This window comes from Aotus nancymaae, unplaced genomic scaffold (assembly GCF_030222135.1).
Source record: "Aotus nancymaae isolate 86718 unplaced genomic scaffold, 86718_ANA_hifiasm-v0.15.2.pri h1tg000003l, whole genome shotgun sequence".
NCBI lineage: Eukaryota > Metazoa > Chordata > Mammalia > Primates > Aotidae > Aotus > Aotus nancymaae.
Genome location: NW_026988414.1, coordinates 54,291,101 through 54,312,609, shown reverse-complemented (window position 1 = coordinate 54,312,609; position 21,509 = coordinate 54,291,101). Strand labels below are relative to the sequence as shown.

Below are 21,509 nucleotides of genomic sequence, written 5' to 3'. Positions count from 1 at the left end.
ATAAACTAATTTTGATAAGTATATGAGAATATGTGCTTAGGATGTTTTATTGAAAATTAATGAAAATAATCACTAATTTTACCCAAATAATAAATATGTATATAGAGAGAATAATAAAATATTTTCCTTATTTGACATGTATAACTAACTCTTCTGAATATGTTTATAAAATATCTTTTATGACTGCTGATCTTTTGCAGGATCTCAAGCTTTCTCTCCTAGTATCAAGAATAAATGAGACTGAATCTGCAATGGCAGAAATTGAAACAGCAGCATCTAAGCAGCTTCAAGGATTAGCACTGCAAAGTGAACAGGTCCTAGAAGGTGCACAGAAGAAATTGCTGTTAGCCAATGAAAAAGTGGAAGAGTTCACCATATTTGTGAAGGTTTGAATTATTTGTGGTTTACTAACTTGTACTTTACTTCAGGTAGAGTAGGCAGTAGCCTACTTGAGATGATTTGGGGAATAAAGTTTCTTTCTGAACTCACAAAGCATCTTCTAACCTATTTATCACATTGCTAATAGTTTCTTCATAAAGAATTTGTTTTTATAGTTTAAATTTAAAATTTTCTACCATCTTATTAATATTTCTTTATTAATATCAATTTAGTTATGAAATTATACTAGTGAAGTAATCTGGACAGTTTTTAAGTTGAAAGAATTAAGCCATTCCCACACTACTCTCCTTTTGAAAATCGTTCAAGCAGGAACAACCAGACACTTGCTCAGGGTTCAGTGATGCTAAGAGACGTCTGAAGCTCAGGCCACAAACTATCAAGACATGGAATAGACAGAGGAATGGCAAATGACAAGCAGAACAAAGAGAAGACAGACTTGAGTATCTGCAGACGTGTACCATCTAGAAATTATCTAAAAGCTGAAAAGCCCTAGAAAGCCTTCATTCCCCTAAACACAGACGTTAATAACATTTTATGCCACTATTAAGAGTACTGCACTTATAGGAAATTTCTTACTTTGTTTCTTTGGAAAGCATAGATACCTCGAGAGTTTTCTCATTTTAAAAATATCTACAGAATGAATTTGATACAACATTTCATCTTCTTTATCTCTTTTAATGAAGATTTCAACTGGTGTGAAGTCAAGCCAATAATGCCCGCCTTTGAGGATCCTAAATGATTGCAAAGTATTAATTTTAGTAAATGTAATTTACCTTTTCCAGATTCAAAACATTATTTTGAATGCTTGTTGAATAGTTTCACTGTTTTACTTATAGTGAACACTTTCATTGAACGCTGTGACTTATACATTGCTGGTGGGAATGTAAATTAGTTCAGCCACTGTGGAAAGCAGTTTGAAAATTCCCAAAAAAGTGGAAAACAGAACTACCATTTGACCCAGCAATCCCATTATTGGGTACATAACTAAAATAATATAGTCCTTCTACCAGAAAGACACATGCATGTGTATGTTCCTTGCGGCACTGTTGATAATAGCAAAGACATGGCATCAACCTAAATGCCCATCAACAGTAGACTGGGCTAAGAAATTGTGATACATATACATCATGGAATACTATTCAGTCATAGAAAAGAATGAGTTCAAGTCCTGTGCAGCAACATGAATGGAGCTGGAGGCCATTATCCTAAGTGAACTAACACAGGAACAGAAAACCAACACTACATGTTCTCACTTGTAAGTGGAAGCTGAACACTGAGTACATATGGACACAAAGAAGGGGACAGTAGATGTTGGGCCTACTTGAGGGTGAAGAGTGGGAGGAGGGTGAGAATTGAAAAACTGCCTATTGGGTACTATGTTTATTACCTGGGTGATGAAATAATACATACATCAAACCCTTGCAATACAAACTTTATTTATAAAACCAACCTGCACATGTATCCCTGAAACTAAAATAAAAGTTAAATATATATATAGTTATTATTTTACTTATGATGTAGAACCATTTTTATTATAAGTGTTAGCTTCATAAACCTTGGTTTTTGTTTTATATTCAACTTGGCATTTTGTTAGTGGAGCTTTTGGCTAAGATATAAAATATATATAAACGATGAGATTTATCCAAAATGCTAATCATTGTTTTCCCTGAAATATTTTTTGAATGTGGCACTTTAGAAAAGAAGAATGAATGAGAATCAGAAGTTTTCACAATAGAAAAATGAATTTCATGACTGTATATCTGATGATCATATGCTTGATGAAGTTTCATGACTTTGATACATGGAATTTCTCCATACAAATAGTTTAGCAAAAATTATATTTAAGAAACTTTTTATTTATATCCAGTGATATGAATAGTATTTAATGACGAAGTGAGTATCTAAACTCCAGTTATTCAAGGGTAATGTTAGTCCTTCATGTTGTTCACCAACAATGATATTGAGTAGATGTCATAATAGATGAATTCAGGATTGCTGTGGTTTCATGACTTTTTAATTTGAATAATGTTTTAAAGATTATATAATAGGGAAAGATGACAAATATGAACAGACTGTCTTCAGTACTCTTTCAGAATTTTCAGAATTTTTATTTCAGTTCGGTATTTAGATTACCTATGGAGTCTCGCTCTGTCACCCAGGCTGGAGTGCAGTGGTGCGATCTCAGCTCACTGCAACCTCCGCTTCTGGGGTTTAAGCAGTTCTCCACTGCAGCCTCCCGAGTAGCTGGGATTATAGGTGCATGCCACCATGCCCGGCTAATTTTGTGTATTTTTAGTAGAGATGAGGTTTCACCATCTTGGCCAGGCTGGTCTTGAACTCTTGACCTCGTGATCCACCCACCTCAGCCTCCCAAAGTGCTGGGATTACAGATGTGAGCTGCCACACCTGTCTCAGAATAATGTTTTTATTGCATTTAAATATAATAAATAATATTGGGCTCCAAACCTATTCAATCAAATCCTGGTTGGAGTGGAGCCCAATAATCTGCATTTTACAAGTTAACTAAGTGATTATTATACATAATAAAGTTTTAGAAATAATTCCTTACATTGTTTTTAAGAATTATATTCAAATAACAACACATATCAATTTGGCATTTAGTAACACCATTTATAATGCATGACTTCCAATGGCAATTGACATTTGCTTTTCTTAACTGTGTTTTAGTGCCAATATATAGTTGCTATTGGCACCACTTCTACTGTATAAGCTATTTTTCAAATAAGGAGCCATCAGCAAATTAATGCCCAAACCATATATTGATGGCAAAGACTGGATATTTGGGTCTTAAGGCATGATTATCAGTCTTTCTCTTCCTTGCACATATGGCCCTAGGTCTAGGCAGAAATGCTTAGGACCCGCCATCTGAGGCAGCATATTATCAGTGACTCCCTAAATACGCTTCCTCCCTTTTTAATACTTAAGACCTTGTATAACTGGGTGTTATCCCAATGAAGTCTAATCTTCTTTCACACTACTCTTTCACCCAAAATGCCTTTCCCTCTTTGTTCTCTCTTCAGATTTAATTCTGGGCCTTCCTCTTTCATGAATCTGTCTTTTAACTCTGTAGCTAAGAGGACAGAGCCCAACTCTGCCATTTACTAGCTCTCTGACCTCAGGATAGTGACTGAATCCTCTGTGCCTCAGTTTCCCCATATATAGAATGACTATAATAATAGAACATATGTGAGGTGAGGATTTAAATGTTACCATAGCTAAAGATCAGAACAGTTCCTAACTGCTATCTCAGTATCAACTATTATTATCAGCAGTGGTAATAGCAGTAGTAGGACGGCTCTGACTTGTTTCCTCAACATTTATTATATGTACCACATACATTAACACAATTGTAAACTTGTATTTTTCTTTCTGTTTCAAGTAGATTATAGTCAACTTGAGGAAAGGAACATTGTCATTTGTTGTCTTCAGGGTACTGGCACATAACAGGGCTCATTAAATTCTTGAGGAATTGATTTATATCTGCTTCAAGAAGGGTACTGGACATATAGTCACTGCTCAGATGGAAAACTCAGTGAACAGTGAGGACTGTGCACATTCTTTAGTAAGCGTAGTTAAGGAATGCACATGGTACCTACATGGAACATTATGATCAACAGGACTCATTCTGTGCAGAGCTTATTAGGGTATCATGTACACAAAAGTACTTAATAAATATTATTAGTAGTATTAATAGTAATAATGTTTGTTCTGGCCCTGTTGTGGAATCTATGTTCCCTTTAGTCTTTTCATTTATTCACAGGGCACAACCAGATTATGGAAGAGGTGGAGTGGCCATCTGTTCTAGATCTAGTCTTGAATATGGAATTTGGCCCTGGGGTGAAATCAAGTACTTTGAGCATCTGGGCTGGATATATGTGGCAGAGCTGAGGCTTTGAATTCTCCTAATAACTCAATAAAACACACAAGGGAAATTTCTAGAAGTGTTTGCTCAGTTTGACTCAGCCCTGATATAGGCTTGTTAATGTGCCTGTATGTGAGAGTCATATGCCAAGCTCCATCTTTTCAGTGGTTTTTGTTAGCTATGAAATAAATACTAGCCAAAAACCAATATTCAGCTGGAAGCATAAATGGCTTCATTATCAATATGAACTTGATTTGATAAGATTTAAAATTTCTGGCTTCTTAGGTAAAAACATTTGTGGAGCATTAGAATTTCATTTTTACACATACAATTGTTAATACTTTGGGACTGCACTCTTAATTAAGATTTATAAACAGGTCTATGATACATTCAACTTGAGTTAACTCTTTAGTCATTACTGAAAAAGGAAATCACAACTGTGTTTAAAGAAAATTTTCATAATAAAATACATTATGTCATTATGTAAATTATCTCAAGAAAGCTGTTTAAAAACCTGTTTTTAAAAAATTCATTATTTATCCCAAAAACCATGATGGCAGTAATGACTCCAGAGTATCTGAGCCACCAGTTATCACCTTCCTTACAATGTAATCTTACTGAAAAGAGTCTAAGCGATCCATAATGATTCAATGAAACTAAAAATTATATGTAACTAGCTATACAGACAAAGACTCATGATAAAGACTGGAAAACTCAATCTAATAAGACAGAAATGGAACTGCTTACTATATTTTTTGCAAACATTATTGGTGGCTGGTTACAATTAATTATAATAATGGAAAAGTAAAGTAAATTTAAGTTGATACGTATATCCAAAAAGCATTCATATTTTGACAACATCCTCAGATATTGGGATAATTTCTAGCTCACGAAATCCCAAGAATTGCAAGAAGGCCGACCTTAGGTTTTGGAAATTGAGTTAACAGTTATTGAATCCTTACTTTGTGCCATACAAAGTTTTTACTTACCTTGATAACAAATGTTAGCTAAGGAACATTATTCAACTGATGTGAATAGAGTGACACTTTTTAAGACTTACAGTGTTTTTAGCAAATGATAATTTAAAGGGTTTTTCAAAACCCTTTGGGGGCTTTAGAGTTGCTCAGAGAGTAACTGAGCAGATTTTGAAGTGGTAATAAGAAGGCAATTTTGTAACAGTAAGAGGGAAGTAAAGATAAAAGCCAGATGGAAGTAGCACCCAATGTTGAAAACACGCTGATTTATTTTTTTTAAAAAAAGAGGAAGTAAAACTGAGACCCAACATGTAAATACAAGGCAAATGTGATCTTATAAAAATAAAAAGTTGGCCGGGCGCGGTGGCTCAAGCCTGTAATCCCAGCACTTTGGGAGGCCGAGGCGGGTGGATCACGAGGTCAAGAGATCGAGACCATCTTGGTCAACATGGTGAAACCCCGTCTCTACTAATACAAAAAATTAGCTGGGCACGGTGGCGCGTGCCTGTAATCCCAGCTACTCAGGAGGCTGAGGCAGGAGAATTGCCTGAACCCAGGAGGCGGAGATTGCGGTGAGCCGAGATCGCGCCATTGCACTCCAGCCTGGGTAACAAGAGCGAAACTCCGTCTCAAAAAAAAAAAATAAATAAAAAGTTAGCTTTGATATATGTGTGGAAGGTAAAACAGTTCGGTGTACCTAGCGCAATGAAAGCTCTATTATGTCTGAAAGATACACTTTGGAAGGGAAAATGATTGTTCATGCATTCTGAAGTATATTTCAACCAAACAACATAATATTTTCTAATAATCAATGCACTGGAATTGAAGGCATGTGGAATATATCATATAATAACTACACTACTCATTATGTAGGCCACCTAGCATTGCTTCTACTTCATTTAGGTACCTCTTTTTATGACACTTAAGTGGTACATGAGGGTTGCTCCTGGGATTCCTGTATTATTCATCCCTATTTAGAAATTCTGTTGGGTTGGTAAGATTTAGGAATGAATATTAAAATAGATCAGAAGCTAATTGGAACATATTAGAATCACCTACCCAAATTATTTGTATCTCATTTTAGAATGCCAGTCATACAGCTTAGCACCCAGATTATTATCTTTCTCTCCAACACAATTTTGTTATGACTCTTGGTGACTTCATATCCATGTAAGCCATCCAGTACCCTATTGGATATTCCCTTTCTATTCTTCAGCATCCTCGTTTCCAATGATTATTCTCATCATCATACCCCTGATCTATGGTTCTCAACTATGGACCACCACCTACCTTAGGGAAATGTATGTGGGTGCTTTGTGTTACACTGACAGGTAGATGCTACTAGCATTCAATACTCAGAAGCCAGGGTTGTTAAAAGTTCTGCTTTGGGAAGAAAAGTCTCATACAGTGAAAAATTGATATTTTTCCCAAATGCCAAATATGTCCCCACTAAGAAACACTACTCTTTGCCTTGTCATTACGGATAACTATGTGAATTCCAAAATCTCCATTTCCAGCATTTTATTCTTTGACCACTGTTTCTTTTTGTGCTCATGGTACAACAATTTTTGACCTGATTATAACCTCAAATTTACTGGCCTTGCTACTTTCTCACTAATTACTACCACCCTCCTTCCCATTGTGCCCTTGCTTCCCTCCTCATGCAGCATGGATTCTATGTTGTATCGTAGTCATTTTCTTGCATATATCCTCAACTTCCTCCTTTGTCCCTTTGTCATATTCCTGTGGAAAAAACTCAAATCTACTTTATTTTGAATCTCTGCCTAGTTCTCACCTGAATCCAAGGAAGTGAATGTGATTAAATAAAAACATAAACATGCTGATTCATCTTTATTTAAACAAATAACCAAGAACTTCAGGTGGGCTCTCAGCACTATCAGATAATCCTATTATATAGTTCCCAGTTCATTCAGGCTCCATGTTTCCCAGTCATTCTGCTGCCTTCTCAAACCTTCAGCATCCCCTGCTTAACCACTCAATCTTGTTGGCTGCTTACTTCACTGAGAAAACAGAAGCAACCCACAGATAATTTCCTCCTTTTTTCATTACCTTTATTTTTCACATTCCTCCTATATCTGTGCCCACGTACTGTCACTTCCCTCATATTACTAGGAATGAACCATCTGCACGCCTGTCTAAAGCTAAAACCTCACTTTGCATACTGGATTTTATCTCCTCATATTCCCCAGGACTTTGGCCCTGTAATTTTAACCCTACACTTTGTATCACCAATATTCCCTCTATATTGGATCACTTACATTAGTAAACACACACCATTTACCAAAAAAACCTTTACTGGACTCTCTAGCTACTCTAACTCATTTTTCTTCTCTTTCATGTAGCAAAACACCACAAAAGTGATACCTATTCTCTGCCCACTTTCTTATCTTCCATTCTGTTTTGAACCTTCTCCGGTTAGGCTTTCAATTTTATTACTCCTCCAAAGTACTTTATTCAAAGTCACCAACAACCTCCATATTGCCCAATCTGTGTTCAGTTCTCAGTTCTTATCTTATTTGAACCCTTGGGAGCATTTGAAATTCTTATTTTTGAGTCGGAGTTTCCCTTTTGTTGCCCAGGCTGGAGTGCAATGGTGCGATCTCGGCTCACTGCAACCTCTACCTTCCAGGTTCAAGTGATTCTCCTGCCTCAGCCTCCAGTAGCTGTGATAACAGACACCCATCACCATGCCAGATAATTTTTGTATTTTTAGTACAGACAGGGGTTTCGCTATGTAGGCCAAGCTGGTCTCGAATTCCTGACCTCAAGTGATCCACCCGCCTTGGCCTCCCAAAGTGCTGGGATTATAGGCATGAGCCACTGTGCCCAGCCAGTTTTTCTTATCACATCTAGCTGATCTTCTCTGACTTCTTTGCTAGTCCTCATTCTCTTCCTGACAAACATAAGTGTTGGAATTTCCTAGGGTTCGGTCTTTATACCTTTCCTCTTCATTATCTATACTCACTTTCTAGACAGTCTCTTCCAGCACTGTAATTTAAAATGCCATATTCTGACCTATGACTCCCTAATATATGCCTGTTCCCATCCTGTCCTTGAAACTATGGATTTTTAAATCTTCCTGCCTAATTGTGATTTTTTACTTGGATGTCTAATAAGCATCTCAAACTTAACATGTACAAAAAAGTTGAAAAAAAATTATTTTGCTTCTCCTGGCTTTTTTTCTCTATCTCAGAAAAATTTCTTCACCAGTCATCGATGGTTAGGCCCCAAATCTGTAATCATCTTTGGCTCTTCCCTTTCTCTCACATTGCATTTCAAATACTTCAAATCTTGTCTGCTGTTATTTGAAAATAGGCCTAGGATTCTGCTACCTGTCACCACTGCTACTCTCCTGGTTCAGGTTACCATCATTTCTTGCTTGTACCTATGCATTAGTCTCCTCCTTCAGCTGTTGACTCAGAATAGTCTTTTCTCCATCACTTGGCAGAATGATCCTTTTAAAATGGAAAACACGGCCAGGCACAGTGGCTCACACCTGTAAATTCCAGCACTTTGGGAGACCTAGATGGGTGGATCACTTGAGGTCAGGAGTTCAAGACCAGCCTGGCCAACATGGCAAAACCCCCTTCTTTATTAAAAATACAAAAATTACCCAGGTCTGGTGGCAGGAGGCTGTAGTCCCTGCTACTTGGGAGGCTGAGTCAGGAGAATTTCTTGAACCCGGAAGGCAGAGGTTGCAGTAAGCTGAGATCGTGCCACTGCACTCCAGCCTGGGTGATAGAGTGAGACTCCATCTCACATGATTCTTTATTACTCAAGAAAATAGAAAACCTTGTCTCCCCATAAAGGACTTCATGATTAATTTTATTGTTACTTCTGCAACTTCACTTTCTACTACATTTTACCTCACTTATTCCACTTTAGCGTTTCTTTCTGATTTTCTTGCTCTTTTTTTGAACACTGTGGGCCCTCTTCTCTCTCAAGGTCTTTGTCCTCTTCTTCTATATATTCAAGTAGTTTATCTTGTCACTTCTTCAGATCTCTCTGCCCTGTCAACTTTTGAACATATGAAACCATGGAAAATGAAGAAGCTAGTAGAAAACCTGCAAGCCGGTTAAATCTAAATCATTGTTGACCTTAATGTTTACAGTATTAGAAATGGGGGTAATGGGTTCGTTGGAAGAGTTAAGTTTCTTTTTTGCTTTGGTGGAACAATATGGAGTATAAGAAACTCTAGATATTGATTCAAAAGATAATATTAAATATATATTTGAAATGTTTAAAGTTGACTGTAGGAATAAAAATATTTAATTTGTAAAGAATCTGATGAAAAAAAAGGAATAAAGAAAGCTCCATCAATCTGACACAAGCCAGGAATTAAAAAAGAAGGGAGAGAGGGAATGAGCAGGGAAAGAAGGAAGGGAGGGGAAAAGAATAAGAAACCTGGTAAATAAAAAAGATAGGATGTAGCTGTTCCTTAAATACAGACATACCTGATTTTATTGTGTTTGCTTTGTTGCACTTCTCAGATACTGTGTTTTATACAAATTGAAGGCTCGTGGCAGCCCAGTGTCAAGCAAATCTATCAGCTCCATTTGTTTTTCCCAACAGTGTGTGCTCACTTTGTGTCTCTGTGTCACATTTTGGTAACTATTGTAATATTTCAAACTTGTTCATTATTATTATATCTGTTATGGTGGTCTGTGATCAGTAATCTTTAATGTTATTGTTTTAATTGTTTTGGGGTGCCATGAGCTGAACCCATATTAATTAGGCAGTGAACATAACTGATAAATATTATGTGTGTTCTGACTGTTCTCTCCCAACTGTCTTTTTCCCCATCATACTCCCTCTCCCTGGGCCTCCAGATTTCCTGAGACTCAACAATATTGCAGTTAGGCCAACTAACTAACTATAGTGACCTCTAAGAGTTCAAGTGAAAGGAAGAGTCACATGTCTCTCACTTTGAATCAAAAGCTAGAAATCAGAAGCTAGAAAAACTTAGTGGGGAAGGCAGGTCAAAAGCTGAGATCGGCTATAACTGGGCCTTTTGCACCAAACAGCCATGTTGTGAATGCAAAAGAAAAGTTACTGAAGGAAAAGAAAAATGCTATTTCATGAAAACAAAAATGATAAGAAAGTGAAACAGCCTTATTGCTGATACACAGAAAGTTTTAGTGGTCTGGATAAAAGATTAAACCAGTCACAACAGTTTAAGCTAAAGCTTAATCCAGAGCAAGGCCCTAACTATCTTCAGTTTTACAAAGGATGAGAGAGCTGAGGAAGCAGCACAACACCTTAAAGCTACCAGCAATACAAGGAAAGAAGCCACCTACATAACATAAGAATACAAGGTAAAGCAGCAAGTGCTGATGTGAAATCTGCAGCAAGTTATCCAAAAGATCTAGGTAAGATCACTGATGAAAGTGACTACATTAAACAACATATTTTCTTTTTAATTACACTTTAAGTTCTGGAAAACAAAGAAGCTAGTAAAAAAACCAAACACGTGGTGTTTGGTTTTCTGTTCTTATGTTAGTTTTCTGAGAATGATAGTTTCCAGCTTCATCCATGTCCCTGAAAAGGACATAAACTCATCATTTTTTATGGCTGCATAGTGTTCCATGGTGTATATGTGCCACATCTTCTTTATCCAGTCTATCATTGATGGGCATTTGGGTTGGTTCCAAGTCTTTGCTATTTGAACAGTGCCACAATAAACATACGTGTGCATGTGTCTTTATAATAGAGTGATTTATAATCCTTTGGGTATATACCCAGTAATGGGATTGCTGGTTCAAATGGTATTTCTAGTTCTAGATCCTTGAGGAATCACCACATTGTCTTCTACAATGGTTGAACTAATTTACACTTCCACCAACAGTGTAAAAGCATTCCTATTTCTCCACATCCTCTCCATCATCTGTTGTTTCCTGACTTTTTAATAAATGCCATTCTAACTGGCGTGAGATGGTATCTCATTGTGGTTTTGATTTGCATTTCTCTAATGACCAGTGATGTTGTGTATTTTTTCATGTTTCTTGACTGCATAAATGTCTTCTTTTGAGAATTGTCTATTCATATCCTTCACCCACTTTTTGATAGGATTTTTTTTTCTTGTAAATTTGTTTAAGTTCTTTGTAAATTCTATATTTTAGCCTTTGGAGATGGATAGATTGCAAAAATTTCCTCCCATTCCGTAGGTTGCCTGATAACAGTTTCTTTTGCTGTGCAGAACCTCTTTAGTTTAATTAGATCCCATTTGTCAATTTGGCTTTTGTTGCCATAGCTTTTGGTGTTTTAGTTATGAAGTCTTTGCCCATGCCTATGTCCTGAGTGGTATTACCTAGGTTTTCTTCTAGGGTTTTTATGGTTTTAGGTCTTACGTTTAAATCTTTAATCTGTCTTGAGTTAATTTTTGTATAAGGTGTAAGGAAGGGATCCAGTTTCAGCTTTCTGCATATGGTTAGCCAGTTTTCCCAACACCATTTATTAAATAAGGAATCCTTTCCCCATTGCTTGTTTTTATCATGTTTGTCAGATCAGATGGTTATAGATGTGTGGTGTTATTTCTGAGGCCTCTGTTCTGTTTCATACGTCTATATATCTGTTTTGGTACTGGTACCATGCTGTTTTGGTTACTGTAACCTTATAGTATAGTTTGAAGTCAGGTAGTGTGATGCCTCCAGCTTTATTTTATTTTATTTTTTTCCTTAGGATTGTCTTGGCTATGTGGGCTCTTTTTTGGTTCCATATGAAATTTAAAGTAGTTTTTTTCCAACTCTGTGAAGAAAGTCAATGGTAGTTTCATGGGGGTAACATTGAATCTATAGATTACTTTGGGCAGTATGGCCATTTTCATGATATTGATTCTTCTTATCCATGAGCATGGAATGTTTTTCCATCTGTTTATGTCCTCTCTTATTTCCTTGAGCAGTGGTTTGTAGTCCTCCTTGAAGAGGTCCTTCTCATCCTTTGTAACTTGTATTCTTAGGTTTTTTATTCTCTTTGTAGCAATTGTGAATGGGAGTTCACTCATGATTTGGCTCTCTGTTTGTCTGTTATTCATGTATAGGAATGCTTGTGATTTTTGCACATTGATTTTGTATCCTGAGACTTTGCTGAAGTTGCTTCTCAGCTTAAGGAGATTTTGGGCTGAGATGATGGGATTTTCTAAATATACAATCATGTTATCTGTAAACAGAGATTATTTGACTTTCTCTACATATTTTCTATGTAGACAAAACAGCCTTCTATTAGAAGAAAATGCCATCTAGGAGAAAGCTAGAAAGGAGAAGTCAGCGCCTGGCTCCAAATCTTCAAAGAACAGACTGACTTTCTTGTTAGGGGTAATGCAGCTGAGGACTTTAAGTTGAAGCCAATGTTCATTTAATATTCCAGAAATCCTAGGGTCCTTAAGAATTATGCTAAATCTACTATGCCTGTGCTCTATAAATGGAATAACAATGCCTAAATGACAACACATCTATTTACAGCATGGTTTACTGAATCCTTTAGACCCACTGCTGAGACCTGCTACTTAGAAAAAAAGATTTCTTTCAAAATATTGCTGCTCATTGACAATGTACCTAGTCACCCAAGAGCTTTGATGGAGATGTACATTGAGATTAATGCTGTTTTCATGCCTGCTAATATAATATCCATTCTTCAGCTCATGGTTCAAGGAGTAATTTCAACTTTAAAGTTGAAGACTTTAAAGTCTTATTATTTAAGAAATAAATTTCACAAGGCATAGCTTCTGTAGATAGTGATTCCTCTGATGGAGCTGACCAAATAAATGGGAATCCTTCTGGAAAGGATTCACCATTCTAGATGCCATTTAAGAACATTCATGATTCATGGGAAGAGATCAAAATAGCAACATTAGCAGGAGTTTAGATGAAGTCGATTCTAACTTTCATGCATAACTTTGAGGGGTTCAAGATGTTAGTGGAGGAAGAAACTACAGATGTGGTAGAAATAGCAAGTGAACTAAAATTGGAAATGGATCCCAATATATGACTGAATTGCTGCAATCTCATGATAAAACCTGAATGGATGAGGAGTTGCCTCTTAGAGATGAGCAAAGAAAGTGGTTTCCTGAGGTGAAATCTACTCCTGGTGAAAATGCTGTAAACATTGTTTAAATGACAACAAAAGATTTAGAATATTCCATAAACTTAGTTGGTAAAGCAGTTCCAGGGTTTGAGAGGATTGACTCCAGTTTTAGAAGAAGTTTTACTGTGGTAAAATGCTACCAAACAGCATCACATGCTATAGAGAAATCTTTCATAAAAGGAAGAATCCATGGATATGGCAAGTTTCATTGCTGTCTTAAAGAAATTGCCATAGCCAGCCCAGCCTTCAGCAATCATCACCCTAATTTGTCAGCAGTTATCAACCTTGACGCAAGACTCTCCACTAGAAAAGTTATTACAATGTGCTGAAGGCTCAGATGATCATTAACATTCATTTTTCATTAAGGTATATACATTTCTTAGACATAATGCTATTGCACACTTATAAACATAACTTTTACATTCACTGAGAAACCAAAAACATTGTATGACTCACTTTATTGTGATATTTGCTTTATTGTGGTGGTCTAAAATGGAACCCACAGTATGTCTGAAGTATGCCTGTATTTTGGATATTAACCTCTGTCAAATATGTGACTTGCAAATATTTTCTTCCATTTTGTAAGTTGTCTTTTCACTGTTGTTTGCTGTGTAGAAGCTTTTTAGTTTGATATAGTCCTACTTATTTATTTTTGATTATGTCAACAAGAAGCAATTCTAGAGCCTAGCCAGCAGCCTTATCTGACTGCAGAGCTCAACCAGTGACCACCTGACCTTATCAGTATGGACAGCAGCTCTGCCCAACTAGAGAGCCTGACAGCAAGTAGTGCCTACCTACCCATGGATGTTGTCTGCTAGCCTGTTCAGATCCAAAGGTTGGACTGACTAGTGAACTATTCCTGCTGAAGAAAACCTGTAAAGGCTAGAAGAAGTGGCTGCTTCCTTAAATGTGCTAACACGAATGCAAGGATACAGGGATTATGAAGAATCATGGAAACATGACATAATCAAAGGAAAATAGTAAAGCTCAAATAATTAACCCTAAGTAAATGAATATATAAAAACTGCAACAAATTCAGATTAGTCCTCTTAAAGTTCAGTCAACTATAAGAAAACATGATGGACAGCTAAATGAAATTAGGAAGACAACGCATGATTAAACTCAGAGGTTCAACAAAGAAATAGAAACCATACCAAAAAAAAAAAAAACACAGAAATCCCAGAGATAAGAATACTATGACTAAACTGAAAAATTCAATAGGGATCTTCAAAGGCAGACTTGATCAAATGTAAGAAAGAATCCGTGAACTCAATGGGAGGTCATTTGAAATTATCCAATCAGAATAAAGGAAAGAATGAAACACATGAAGAAAGCCTACAGGAACTATGGGACGCAATTAAACAATATGTGCATTATAGGAATTTCAGAAGGAGGAGAGAGAAAAGACAGAAAGTCTCTTTAAAAAAATAATGGCTGAAACTTCCCAAATTTGGTGAGAGAAATGGACATGGAGATTCATGAGACACATTATAATTCCCAAAAGTTAAAGACAAAGAATTTTGAAAGCAGCCAAAGAGATTTATCACATACAAGGAAGCACCCATAATACTATTGGTGGATTTCTCAGTAGAAACTTTGTAGGCCAGGAGGGTGTGGCATGATATATTGAAAGGAAAAAACCCTGCCAACCAAGAATACCATAGTTAGCAAATCTGTTCTTCATAAATGAAGGAGATAAAGACTTTCCCGAACAAATGAAAGTAGAGGGAATTTATGGCCCTTATAAGGAATGCTGAGGAGACGTATTCAAGCTGAAAGGAAAGGACTCTGATTAGTAAAGCTAAATATAGAGTTAAAATCAGAATCCTCTAATATTGTAATGGTTTTGTATAAATCACCTTAACTCTCATATAAAAGTTTTAATAAAAATATTAAATATAACTGTAATTACAATAATTTTTTGTGAATACACAATATAAAAAAGATATAAATTATAACAAAAGTAACCTAAAATGTGAAGGAATTAAAGGTAAAAGTATAGAGATTTTATATGCAATTAAAGCGAAGTAGTTAACCGCTTAAAATAGGAAGTCCTAACATATTTTATGTAGACCTCATGGTGGCCACAAAGGAAATGTCTGTAGTAGATCTAGATATACATAAGTTTAACTGAAAGGAATCAAAGCATACCACCACAAAAAGTCATCAGATCACAAGATAAGATAGAAAGAGAGGAATAAAGCGCAAAGAAACTACAAAACAGTAAGAAAACAATTAACAAGATATAAATAGGGAGATAGGGAGTCCTTCCCTGGTAATAATTTTAAATGTAAATGAATTAAACTCACCAGTCAGTAGACAGTAGCTGAATGGATGGTTTTAAAAATCCAGTAATTTGCTGCCTATAAGAGTCTCAGTTCAGCTTTAAGGACCCACATAGACTAAAAGTAAAGGGGTGGAAAAAATATTTCATGCAAATGATGGCAGAAAGAGAGCACAAGTGGCTATACTTTTATGAGGCAAAATAGACAAGTAAAAAACAGTCACAAGAGACAATGAAGGCCATTATATAATATTAATATAATATAATATTAAAGGTGTCAATTCATCAAGAAAATATAATAATTATAAATATTTATGCACCGAATTTGGGAGCACTTAAATGTATAGAAAAAATACTAACAGAACTGAAAGGAGAAATAAACTGATACAATAGCAGTAGGGGACTTCAATACCCTACTCTCAGTAATGCATACATTATCCAGAAAATCCATAAGGATATAGAAGATTTGAACAATGCTATAGACAAAATGGACTGAACATATACAGAATATCCCATCCAAAAGCAGCAGATTTGTATTCTTCTCAAGCCTGAAGAACATTTTCCAGGATAGACTGTATGTTAGGCCACAAAATATCTCAGCAAATTTAGAAGATTGAAATCATGTCAAGTATCTTTTTTATTATAATAATATGAAACTAAATATCAATTCAATAGGAAAATTGGAAAACTTATAAAACTTATTAATATATGGACACTCTTGATCAACCAATAGGTCAAAGAATAAATCAAAATGGAAATTAAAAAATATCTTGAGAGAAACAGAAATGGAAACACAACATACCAAAATTTACAAGGTGCAACAGGAGCATTTGTAAGAGGAAATATTATAGGTGTAAACACCTACATTAAGAAAAAGTAAGCTTCTCAGATAAACAACTTAACTTTATGACTCAAAGAACTAGAAAAAGAAGAACAAACTAAGCTCAACTTTAGCAGAAAGAAAGAAATAATAAAGATTACAGTGGAACTAAATGAAATAGAGACTGGAAGAACAATAGAAAAGATCAGTGAAACTAAGATAAGGTTTTTTGAAAAACATAAATAAAATTGAAAGATGTTTAGCTAGACTAACCAAGATAAAAAGGGGAATGGAGCTTCAATGGTTTATGACATTTCTATACCTGGCTTGCTTCCAAAGAGAAGAGGCAGGGCTTAATGAAGAGTAACACAGACAAGGCCAATCTGCAGGAAGCAGCATTTCTCATCAGCCAAGAAAATATGTTATTTACTTGTAAAAACAACAGCAAAACAGTTCTATAACAAAAATAGCCTGGCTAATGGAATTCACCAGTAAACAACTCCTAAATTTTTATGTAATATTTGAACAGCATAGAAAATAGCCCAAGCCCCTCTGCTACATAACTTTCTATAAACAAATGGTCCAAGAAAAACTTCTTTCAAAAATGAGTCCTGAAGAAGGAACCAGTACAGTATCTGTACAAATATATTAGAATAAGGATGGAGGAAAGAAATAGGAAAAGTAAAGGCAGGAAAATACCTTTCAACAGAGATAAGTTGCAACAGAGCAGATGAAAATATTTTACTATGAATTAAAAATGTTAATGAAATAATTTTCTCTTAAAAGTACCTTTGCAAGACGTAAATAAATGTAAAAAATTAGGGAAAAGATGGTGAGACAACAGGAACAGATAAAAGGATGCTGGCAGATGAAGTAATGGAAGTAAAAGAAAATAAAATCTCAAAAAAATGTTTTGATGGTTTCGTGTGTATATATTAAAGCTGATCAAATTGTACATTTAAATATGTCAAACTTATTACATTTAATTTTGCATCCTACAGTAAATAAAAGAAAAACTTACAGATACATATGATAATGTGGATGAATCTTAAAACCACCATGTTAATTAAAAGAAATCAGACATAAGAAGAAATGAAATAAAATGCACAGGACTTAAGTATTCAGTTTAATGAGGTTTTTGATAGCTGTCTGGATATGTACGCACCGCCTCGCTCACAATACATCTCAACTCCAAAGCTTCCCATAAGGTAGTTTGAAGCCTCTTTTGAAACTGCCATGCAGTTCAGCTTCTCCTTCTGCCCAGTCCTGCCTTCCTAAGTTTCCTACAGGTGTTGTTCCTAAGTGTACTCTCCCATAGACATCCTGCACACAGATCTGCATCTCAGAGTCTTTTCTTCAGAAATCCTACCCGAGACACTCCAAAAAGAAAACCTCAATTATTCTGAAAGGTCAAAATAGCATGGATAATATTCTATTAATAGTATAAATAACATCAATATTTATAAATACTATGCATAAATAGTAGAGATAATGCAATGAAACTACAATTTATTACAAAACTGGAAAAGGTAAGTCACTACCATGTAGATATTAAACAGAAAAATGCTTTAAAAGTTCTTAGGTTAAGGAGAAAATCTGAGCACGTTACAGAATATCCCTAAAAGAATAATATTCTGGAATTATTGGAACCCATAGGATAAAGCTGAAATGGTGATCAATAAAAAATTTGTAGCCTTATATATTTAATAAATAAAAAATCAGAATAAACATTCAGCAAATGAATTAAGAAAAATAACCAGAATCTAAAGATTAAAATAGAATTTAAAATTTGTAAAATTAATCAATGAATACAAGATTTGTTGGAAATAAAATAAAAAGCAATAAAATAGATAAACCTTTAACCTACCTACTTAAGAAAAAAGAAAGCACAAAAGCAGAACCATACAAATAAGAAGTGATAAGTGAGCGTAATCCTAGACCTAGATGCAGGAAAAAAAAAATCGTGGCAGACTACTTAATTCTCTTCAAATAAATTCGAAACCCTGAATGAAATGGATAAATTTCTAGGAAAATATAATGCACCAAAACTCACTCCAGAACAGATAGAATATCAAAACTAATTGTCAAAAAGCTGCCTTCAGCTGTAATAAATACAAGGCCAAATGCAACTAAGTGATACCACATCAATAAAGAGCAGATAAATTCAATCTCATTGAAACTACTATAGAACATGGAAAAAGAAAGATATATTCCAAACTTTTCTGGAGGATTGCATAAAATAAAAATGAACAAATCTCATATTAGTGCAGAAAATTTAGATAAAATATTAGCAGATAAATTTGGCGGCACACCAAAAAATTGTGCCATCACCAGGTACAGTTTATTCTAGAATGCAAGGATAATTCAATACTAAGAACGTTACTAATAATCCTTTTAATAGATTTATGATAGAAAACAATGATAGCCTATATGGATGCTAGAATGGATACTTAAGAAAATGTATTCATTTCTGTAGGAAATAAAATATAGTTACTTCCAGTTACTTTCTTAGTATATTAAAATAGGCTAAATCAAATCAAAAGCTGGTATAGTGTTTTCCAGGAAACAAAAGAACTTCACTAAAATCAGGAACAAGTCAAGTATGTCCATCCATAAGACTATTTAATATCATTCAAGGGGAACTTAATAACCAGGGAAATAAGAAAAGAAAAGTAAATTAGAGGTATAAAGATAAAAGAAAAGGAGATAAAATTATCAGTCTTTACAGTTAGTTATTTGAATTCCTAGAAACAGGAATCAACTGAAAAACTCCTATAAAAAAATAAGAAAAAATATATAAAATAAAATGCCCAGAAATAAACTAGATCTATACAGAGCAAACTTTAAAACAATCCTTTGAAACACAGATAAAGATGTAAACAAATAGAAAAGAATGCCATATTATTTGATTAGGAAGACACAGCATTCCAAAATGTCAACATGATCCAAATGAAATTTAACATGATGGAAATAAAATTACCAGTAAGATATTTTTAAGGGGCAGAGAATCTACACAAGCTGAATGTGAAATCCATATGGAAAATCAAACAAGCAAAAACACCAAGAAAAATCTGATGTAGAGGGGTAAGAAGAGAGAGATAGCCTTCACCAATGTTAAAATTTAAAATACAGCATTATTAGTTAAAATATACTCAAATGTAAAACTTAACTAATAAAAAGAGATGGAACAGAATAGAAAGCTCAGACACTGACATAAAGATTTATGAAATCACTGGGAGAAAGATGGACTATTTGCCAAGTGGTTATGGGACAACTGAGTATGATTTTATGTAATAATCTTCTAAATGATTACAAAAGGATACAAAAATTTTAACTGAAAAGTAATAAAAGCAAAACAAAAGTTGTGGTTTGAAAGTATTTTCTGTATACTTCATTGTGGAGAATGCTTTTTAAAGTATCCCACTAAATTCAAAAGTGTGAGAAAGGGAAAGTTTCATTAATTTGAGTACATACAAAATTAAAAATATTTTTCTTTGACACTACTGTCAAAAGAAAAAGAACAAATTATGAAAAAATTGAAATATATACAATAGGCAAATATGATTTCTCTAATATATAAAAAACTCCTGTAAATCCCTAAGAAAGACAAAAAAATGACAAAGAAAATATAATTTCTTAAGGCTGATGCTCAACTTTGTTTATAGTGAGAGAAATGAAACTTTAAAATACAGTGAAAAAACAAACTACTCTGAAATAACATAGTGGTATTTTGCTAATCATGTGGAGAAACAGATACTTTCATTCATTCTTTGTGAAGATATATATTAGTACTATTTTGGATGGAGAACAGGGATAGAGTTAAGTAACAGCTGTCGAAATTATACACACCCTTTGATCCAGCAGTTTCAATTCTAGCCATATATCCTAGAGATGCAAAATTAATATCTAAGTGCCATTATTTATTGTAACACTGCTTATGCTACCAAAAGATCAGAAACAGCCCAAACATGTAACTAACCTGTTCAAATTATCACAAAGCCATGAACTGAGGCACTCTTTCCAACCAGATTAAGGAGCAACTTTTTGTTACCCACACGTAAGTGCAGTATGGGCTAGCATTGACTGATTTCTCAAAGGGGCAACTTAAAGGCTTGTGAAGCAATCCTTGATTTTTTAATAATTTTTCTTCAATCGTTTATTGTTGTCTTGCCCACAGATAAGTTACCACACATAATTAAACTTTGACCCCATTTGTCTTTCTCAGCTTCTTCTAAAGCATTTCTAATCTAGTATCTATAAAATAGAAACAGTTCTTTCTTCAGTAGTCTTTCATTGGTTTATGTAACAATTAAATGAATTATGCAACTAACCTGTTACAAATAATATATGCACATTGAGGAATAAGTAGAACCTGACTCTTGGTGTTAGGTCAACTAGTGGAAGTAGTTGTGCTTTGGCATGATTAAAAGTAGCCTGCCTGCTGTAAGCATTCACCAAGTAACATATCATTGGTATATCTGAAAGAGGGGTGGGGGGGCTTTGTTTAATCCGGCAAGTTGGTTAAGTATTTATTGAAGAGAATTTTTATTGCACACTGACAATAAGTAAAGAGCAATCCACTGTATTCCAAAATAATTAAAATCAGAGTAATCCTCGTAAAAAATGATTTGTTAGTATCTTCACATGTTTATGTTATTACTGCTTTGACTTTATTATGACTTCCATATAAGCTCAATTTCTTTCCAATATGTTACAGGCTTTGGCCAAAGAGTTACAAAATGATGTCCATGTGGTAAGACGACAAATAAGAGAGCTTAAAAAAATGAAGAAAAACAGGGACATCTGTAAAACCTCAACCCATAAAGCCCAGACCTTGGCAGCTTCTATCCTGAACATTTCACGGTCAGATCTAGAGGAAATATTAGACACAGAAGATGAAGTGGTAAGATCAGTTAAGTATTTATTAGTAAGGGGTTTATTGCACATTGGACTTAAGTACATATTTTTATTTGTTTATATCTTGTAATTTCATCTTTAAGATAGTATTAATGAAGATAAGATTGTTAAAGTGCCAATGAAAGATATATG

The 21,509-nt window shown here is 34.7% G+C and overlaps 1 protein-coding gene across 4 annotated transcripts in view; it reads left to right on the top strand.

Annotated features, from left to right (window-relative positions):
* The window catches only part of CNTLN (centlein), a 374,623-nt gene that overhangs the window by 334,484 nt on the left and 18,630 nt on the right, over positions 1-21,509 (top strand). For all 4 annotated transcript variants that reach the window (XM_064381308.1, XM_012449978.3, XM_012449977.3 and 1 more), the window contains 2 exons: positions 201-386; positions 21,178-21,363. In XM_064381308.1, coding sequence (XP_064237378.1) covers positions 201-386; positions 21,178-21,363 — 372 coding nt within the window. The remainder of the gene's footprint in view (positions 1-200; positions 387-21,177; positions 21,364-21,509) is intronic.